Consider the following 8,184-nt stretch of genomic DNA (forward strand, 5'->3'; position numbering starts at 1 on the left):
AAGAGTGCCAGTTCCCATTTCAGGTACCGCTGCCATGTAGGAAATGGCCCAGCCCGTTTGTTTACTTGCCGCTTCTGCAGATTCAGCTGATCATAGCTCCCAGTGGCCACAGTTCACTGCTCCAGGCCAATGGGAGCTGCTGGAAGTGGCGGCCAGTAGGTCCCTCGTCCTGCGCCGCTTCTAGCAGCTCCCATTGGCTGGGAGCCACGATCAGCCGAACCTGCAGATGCGGCAGGTACACAAACCAGCCCAGCCTGCCAGGGGTTTTCCCTGCACAAGCAATAGGACAAGTTTGGGAACCAATGATCTAGTGCACTTTGAATTCATACCCTACCTTAACATGCACTAACTTCCCCATGTAGACAAGCCCTTAGAGTCTCAAGTGTTCTCCTCTGTGTTCTGGTGTGGAGGAAATTACTTCACCCTTTTTTGGGGTAAAGCTTCCCCCCGTCTCCATACAATCTGCTAGCCACTGTATAAGGAGGTAAAGCCGTGGGTTCTCCCACTCTCATCCCCTTCCTCTCCACTCACTCACAGTAGGGGAGTATCAGACATACAGTCCCTGCCCTTACCTCTTCGTGCCGGAGGCATGACCCAAGCAGCGCTAACTTGGCTGCTCAGAGGATGAGATGCCTTGGCTGTACTTACAGTGAACTTACCAGGCTTCTCTCTCAGCTGTATTGGGGCTAATAAAAAAAATCTATCCTTTGATTAAATAGGCTGAAATTGACTTCATGCGAAAAAAGAAAAGAAAAAATGATGATTAACTTCACTTGTGACTTTGGGAGGTTTAATGAACTGTTTTCATCCTTTCTTATTAGGGGTACCACCTAACTTGTTTGTCTAGTTTGTCATCTATTAGGTTTGTACAATAAATAAGATTAATTATATTTTAAGACCATAAACTCTGAAATATTTCATTCTTGATTTCTATAGCTAGAATACAGATGACTTCCATATACTAGTACGTGTTATGATCTTTCCAGTTGTCTGTCGGTATGGATTTTGCTTTTGGAATATTGAGGTTGATATATTTCTGTGAATCTTTACGTTATTTTGCTTGGAATTGATCTCCACAAGTTAGAGGAATCAGTAAATATGGCCATAATTTCTTTCTCCAGATCTATAGCATGACGCTTAGACTATCTGCCTTATTTGAAAATCATATTAAAAACATCATCTCTGAATACAAGTTGGCCATGCAGTGTCAGAAGAGGAATAGGCCACGCTATCGAAAACGACTAAGGAGCAGTAGTAGTTCGCCATCTAGTAGCAGAGCATCCAGGTAACTTAATAATGAAACTCTCTATATGCATTGTGACAGGGTAGATCACAGAACCGCCCCCCACCCCCGGGAGCTGCCACCCGATGTGCCAAGATTACTTCTACCCCTGCTTTCCCTGCCAGCTTAGGACTCCAGCACCCTGTCTAGCTGAGCCAGACACTCCTGTATGCTCCAACAAAAACCCAGGATCTGAATTACTTATTCCAAAGCTGCAGGTTTACCTGAAAGCAGCTCATAGAAGTGTGCTTCTCTTTAGCACTCAGACGTCCAACTGCCAATGGCATCTAAACCCAAATAAGTCCATTTTACCCTGTATAAAGCTTATGCAGGGTAAACTCATACATTGTTAGCCCTCTGTAACACTGATAGAGAGAGTTGTTTGCTCCCCCAGGTATTAATACATACTCTGAGTTAATTTAATAAATAAAAAGTGATTTTGCTAAATACAGAAAGTAGGATTTAAGTGGTTCCAAGCAGTAACAGACAGAACAAAATAAGTCACCAAGCAAAATAAAATAAAATGTGCAAATCTATGTTTAATCAAACTGAATACAGATAATCTCACTCTTAGAGATGCTTCAGTAAGTTTTTTTCCTCAGACTGGACACCTTCTAGGCCTGGGCACAATTCTTTCCCTTGGTATAGCTCTTGTTCCAGCTCAGGTGGTAGCTAGGGGATTCTTCATGATGGCTTCTCTCTCCTTTATTCTGTTCCACCCCTTTATATATCGTTTGCATAAGGCGGGAATTCTTTGTCCCTCTCTGGGTTCCCACCCCACCCTTCTCAATGGAAAGACACCAGGTTAAAGAGGCCCTGAGTTCAATCCCCAGCATTTCTGGATTCCAGTTCAGGTGACATGATCACATGTCACTGCAAGACTTCATTGCCCACTTGCCAGCACACAGGAATACAGGAAGACTTACAGGTAAAATACAGCCATCTGCACACAATGGTCCTAGTTAATGGGAGTCATCAAGATTTCAAACCATCATTAATGGCCCACACTTTGCATAATTACAATAGGCCCTCAGAGTTATATTTCACATTTCTAGTTTCAGATACAAGAGTGGTACATTTATACAAATAGGATGATCACACTCAGTAGATTCTAAGCTTTGTAATGATACCTTACAAGAGATCTTTTGTGTGAAGCATATTCCAGTTACATTTTATTCACTCATTAGCATATTTTTATAAAAGTATATAGACTGCAATGCCACATGCATATTTTGAAATCCTGTTTTAGGGGGAAATAAACGTTCAGATAAGAAGGCAGTAACAATATGGCTTATTTTATAGTACAGTCTCTCCTGTGAGTGACCAGATTGTGAGTTTAAACACTGGAACTTGTGCGTAATCCTAGCAAGGGGAGGTGTGCTTTATAAAAGTGTGAAAAGAGCTGTATAAAAGCCATATTCATTTCTATAACACATTAACAAAGCAAACTGTATGTTCCTTTTAGAAAAGCAAGATAAAATCTTGTTCTTGAACAGTTGTATTCCTTTAATAAATTCACCAATATTTTTTCTCTGTTATATATTTTAGAGTACTATAACTATGTAATCTTTGAGATAGAAAATCAGATGCTCCATGTTACATTTAAATATCACACTTACACTGATAACCTGGTAACAGTGTTATATGTGGCTTTGTTTTTTAAATCCTTTTGCATTAACATTTGTATATTTTTGGGGATGTTTCATATCTTCAGCCCTAAAGGGAAACAGAAACAAGTGAAGGTGCAACCTAAAATCAACCAGAATACCTCACTGCCTTTGACTAGGACTAGCTCTTCAGTTTCATCTCATGGTAAGTAGAATAAAAAATGGTGTACATGGCAGAACCAAATTCTGAAAACAGGAGTGCCTAAAGTATTTCCACTGCTGCTTCCTGAGGGGTATTTATTGCTGATCTTAAACAAACTCGTTGTATTCATCTATCAAAGGCTAGTATCTAATTGCTGTATAATTAAAGATTTTGGTTATGTAAGTATGTTTGTTTGGCATAGATTACATGCAAACTAGATACATCCCTCAAGTTCTTGGTAAGTTACTAGTGTATCAAAAACTTGGTTTCCTCTGCATTAGTTAAAGAAAAGATTGAGCCATTTTGGACCTGTGAAATCTGATTGTTTGCACAGTGCCCTAACATGTCAGTATAAGGAGAGATTAAGGAAATCGTCTGAGGTTTATGCTGTCCTGTTTTAAGTTTCAGATACTACAGAGGAGGCTCTGGGTTCAGCCATTGGTGAAGAAACTGAGGGCCAACCATCCTCATCTGGGTTAAATACACAGAACCGAAGTGGAAATAACATTGATCCAGGGAAAAATAGACTAGTCAGGAGTAAATCCACACCAGTTAAACAAGGTTGGAAGTTATATGCTTTCTTTGGATGACTATTTTTTACTAGAAAAGAAATCTGCTTCTGGTACCTATGAACTACTGTAGACAAACACTTACTGCACTGCAAGCTGTGCTATAAATCTGTAGTTCTCCAGTGTGCTCCTCAAACTCCATGAGGACTACGGTCGCCAACTTTCTAATTGTTTAAAACCAGATACCCCTGCTCTCTGTTCCCCCAAGATGCACCCTCCTCCCCTGCTCACTGTTCCCTCTCAGGAAGCTGGAGTGATTGAGCAAGATGGTGCTGAATTTTGAGACTTAGAACAGCATGAGAAGTTTAAAAGAAGTGTTTGTTCTTTGCCTTTTGGAAAACTTTGTTTTCTCATACTTGATACCTTTCTACAACAAAATTCTCCACTGAAAATTCATGTAGAAAAAACCTCTAGCCTTAGGAGCGTTCATTAAATGTCTCATCTATTCTATAGGTAGGCTTTCCCCACACACGTTTTCAGGGACTTTTTTTATTTTTAAAAGAGAAGCCTGATTGCACACTCAAATGAAGCAAACATAATGAACTGATTCAGCGTGGTATTATACAAATACATATTGATATTTACCCAATGTGCACTTATCTGCAATTGTGTCTTAATGCTTAGAGCTTGTCTATATTAGAAAAGTTGTACAATCTTAACTAAATTAATGTTGAAGTCTGTGTAGTTAAGTAGATGATACCCCCAATGTAGACACACTTCAACCCATTTAATTCTTGTTTAGCATGTACTAGTAAACTATTACATTAAATTAAACTGATTTAAGTGAGGGTTAAACACATTTAAGTGTATCTACATTAAGTGAGATGTAGCACTGCCACTAATATCCAAAAAAAGTTTACAAATTTTCCTATAACTTGGTTAAAAGCCTATTCCACCTCTTTTCTGTGTGTTAGATACCAAACGGTACAGGAATGTGAGGTTTTTTTTTTCTTGGGGTGAAGGTGAAGGAGAAGTTCCACAAACTTAGAAAAGGCAAGTTTCAGCTATACAAACAAGAATGCCTTTCTATAACATCATATATTAAGATCACACCAAACAAACCTGGCAGCATATGTAATTCTGCTATAAAATGCAGCAAACCATTTGCCAGAGTACTGCTAACTACCAGGCCCATTTTCCATTCTCCTGATCATCTCGTTTCTGTTTTAGAATCTCTCTAAATTTGGTACAAATTTTATGGCTTTTGGTGTACTATGCACATTAAGATTTGTTTTTGTAGAAATTAAGTCTTTTTAGGTGTCTAACTAGTTCTTTGAAAAACTGGGAAGTGATTTTTGGCTGTTTAAAAAAGTATTATATTTTAAGTCAAACTTATTTTAAAAACTGTCGCTAGAATAGGCATCTCAGAATATTGTTTGACTAGAAATATATTAATCGACACTCTTGATAACTCACTGAAAAGTAGCCTTGCCCTACTTCCCAAGTGTGTGTTGGGGGGTGGGAGCAGTAACTGGCATTGAGGGGTGCTGGTACTGTAGGGGAACTAACTGGCATTGAGGGAGGAACGCTGTGTGTGGGCACTAGAATTTTAGGGAGAACAGTAAGTGTCACTAAGAGGGTTCTAGGTGTGGAGGGAGCAGTAAATGGCATTGAGGGGATATGAGGGGATGATTAACTGGAATTGATGGAGCATGCTGTGGGTGGGGGCACTAATTGGCAGAGAGAGGGCAGTGGAATTGGGGGAACCATTAACTGGCAATGGTGGGATGGGGTGTGTGTGATGGGGGTGGGCAAATCGGGCCATAGTGGGGTGGTGTTGGTCCCCAGAGCAAGAGGCCAGGGCAAGAAAATGAGGGCACAGCGGTGCAGATATGGGAGACAGACAGGATTTCCCCTCAGATAGTGGCGGTGCCGGTACCTATCTCTCCACCCGAGAGGCTGGAGCGAGGAGACAGCCAGTTCTCCCCATTAGCATCTGAGTAGCTGCTTCTCTTCCTGCCATCTTGGTGTGGAGGCTGATCACAGTTACTCTGGTAACCGGACTTTTAGTGTCCAGTCAGCTGTGCTGACCAGACACTGCCAGGTCCCCATTTTGATTGGACTTTCTGGTAGAAAGCTGGACACCTGCCAACCCTAGAGTGAACCCTGTACTGAAACAGTTACCTAGTGGGCTTAAACCCTGCTGTTTCAAACAGCTAAATGTACTTGTGATCTCTCCACCTGAGTGCAGTATTAAATTGAGCTTATTTCCCTGCTTTGTCATGTTTCCAGACATGTTTTTTACAATTCTGAAATCTGTTATCTAAACTATGGGATAAATGTTCTCCAAAGATTCAACCAATGCCCCAAAAATGTTGCCAAGATGGGAAAAGTTGATAATTCTTAAAGAAAGTTAGGAGTTTCCCAAAAGCTTTTAGGAAATTGCTGACATTTTATTTGGCATATTAAAGCTGAAGAGAAGGGGGAAAATATTTTAAAAGTTGAACAGAAATGTGCTGACTAGCTCATGGCTTTTTTACTTAGAGGTTACACAGTGGTTAGAATTTTCACAAGGCTATGCTGGAACAGGTGTAAGTGTTTCACTCTTCTGAAACTGTCAAAGGGTACACACTTCTTTGTGAACATATGAATATTTTTGTAAATAAAATTTCTATCATATTAAGGTGCACTTATAAAAATGTGTTATTTGTTATGGGATAGGGCTTCACTTTTCCAGTATTAATGTAATTTTTCAAACTTCACAAGCAGCATGTGTTAACTGTGAAAGGAGAAACATTTTAAGCCCCAGCACAGCAAAGGCGCTAAAGCATGTGCTGAGCTTTCAGTACCTAGTAATCTTATCGATTTCAGTTGGACTACTCACATGCTTAATATTAAGTATGTATTGAAATGCTGATTGGGGCCTTACAGAACAGATGTTTGATAAGGGCTGATAGCACAAGCTATTTGAGAGACATGTAAATTTTTAATAGAAAATCCTTTTTATATTTGAAAAGAATTTTTCCCTTGAACTGCTGCAGTTCTGATTTAACTTTCACACTGTTAACAAGTTCTTTGTTTTTTGTGTTTGTTTAGATCAGTCTCTTGATGGACCACTTACAAATGGTGATAGCAGAGAGCCTCGGATAGCAGTCAAGCGAAAGTTAGTAAGTGCCTCAGAAGAGGAGGAACACCTAGAGGAAGAGGAGAAGAAGAGAGAATTAAAAGAAAAACCTGGTTTATCTTCATCAGAAAGTGGGGAGTCAGGATCCAGTTCAAGCTCTGAAAGCAGATGTGGCTCTGATTCAGATTCTGAATCAACCTCTAGAACAGATCAGGATTACATTGATGGAGATCATGACTACAGTAAAGTTGTGCAAACTAAACCCAAAAGAAAAATTAAAAGGAAAATTGCTAGTGGGAAAAGAAACTGGCAGGGCAGAGGGACAGGGAGGAGAGGTAGATGGGGCAGATGGGGTAGATGGAGCAGAGGGGGAAGAGGTGGCAGAGGAGGAAGAGGAGGCTGCAGCAGAGGAAGAAGAGGCAGGGGAGGAAGAAGAGGCAGAGGAGGTAGAGGAGCTTCACGAGGAGCAACCAGAGCCAAACGTGCACGAATGGCAGATGATGAATTTGAGAATCTGTTTGGCGGCCGATTTGGCGAGAATATGTTTGGAGGACGATTCAGTAGGCCACCACGAATTAAAACAAGGAACGAAGGCAGGAGAACTGTTTTATATAATGACGATTCAGATAATGACAACTTTGTGCACACCGAGGATCCTCTGAATCTTGGTACTTCCAGATCGGGCAGGGTGCGGAAAATGACAGAAAAAGCCAGGGTCAGCCATCTCATGGGATGGAATTATTGACAGATAAACATCTTTGAAAAATTTCAGATGAACTTCAAAGGCCTTCTACTGCAGGGATTTTACCAGAAAATCTACCAAGCAAGTTGTGGGGGGACTCCACTCACTTTCTACAGTGGTGCTTTTCCATTATGCCAGTATACATTTGTTTTAAGACTTCAGATTGCCACACTTCATTGGTCAAAAAAAAGCCTTACTTCATAGGTTTTAAATTACAGAAATTCTTCCCCACGCACTACAAATTCATTTTGTTTCAAGGAGCTTCCAGCTTCTCAATAATAGCATGACATTTTGAATCATGATTATGAAATCTCTCCCTTGTTTTGTTTTTTTGTATTATAGAAATAGCACCTTCTTACAGAGTTTTTATATGGTTTGTCATAAATCCTTATACACAGTAATAATTATAACTTTTGCACAATACACCAATCCTAAAGGCAGCTATAAAATGTTTACCGTTTCTATATTGTAAGAGGGATCTGGATTATTTTAATCTTCCCAGGCCAAACTTTCATGAATTGTGCTGAACTGAAGTATGTTTATACTACAGTTTAGGAGGGTTTGAAATGCTTTCTGTTGGTTTATAATTCATGTAAAAAGTGAGAAAAGGGTTGGTGCCTTGTAAATATGTAGCAAACCTTTGATGTGGTGTGTCCTAATGTGTGCGTTAACTTTATTAAAAAGAGAATACTTGAGAAGTATGAATATGTAGACAGAA

At 40.0% G+C, this 8,184-nt stretch overlaps 1 protein-coding gene across 4 annotated transcripts in view; it reads left to right on the forward strand.

Annotated features, from left to right (window-relative positions):
* BRWD3 (bromodomain and WD repeat domain containing 3) overlaps positions 1-7,555 on the forward strand; it is a 90,928-nt gene extending 83,373 nt beyond the window's left edge. For 2 of the 4 annotated variants that reach the window (XM_032796949.2, XM_032796952.2), the window contains 4 exons: positions 1,122-1,285; positions 2,997-3,094; positions 3,494-3,652; positions 6,697-7,555. In XM_032796949.2, coding sequence (XP_032652840.1) covers positions 1,122-1,285; positions 2,997-3,094; positions 3,494-3,652; positions 6,697-7,469 — 1,194 coding nt within the window. In that variant the 3' untranslated portion in view covers positions 7,470-7,555. The remainder of the gene's footprint in view (positions 1-1,121; positions 1,286-2,996; positions 3,095-3,493; positions 3,653-6,696) is intronic. The other 2 variants (XM_032796950.2, XM_032796953.2) reach the window with 2 other exon arrangements.
* Positions 7,556-8,184: the final 629 nt, after the last annotated feature.

This window comes from Chelonoidis abingdonii, chromosome 8, assembly GCF_003597395.2.
Source record: "Chelonoidis abingdonii isolate Lonesome George chromosome 8, CheloAbing_2.0, whole genome shotgun sequence".
Taxonomy (NCBI): Eukaryota; Metazoa; Chordata; order Testudines; family Testudinidae; genus Chelonoidis; species Chelonoidis abingdonii.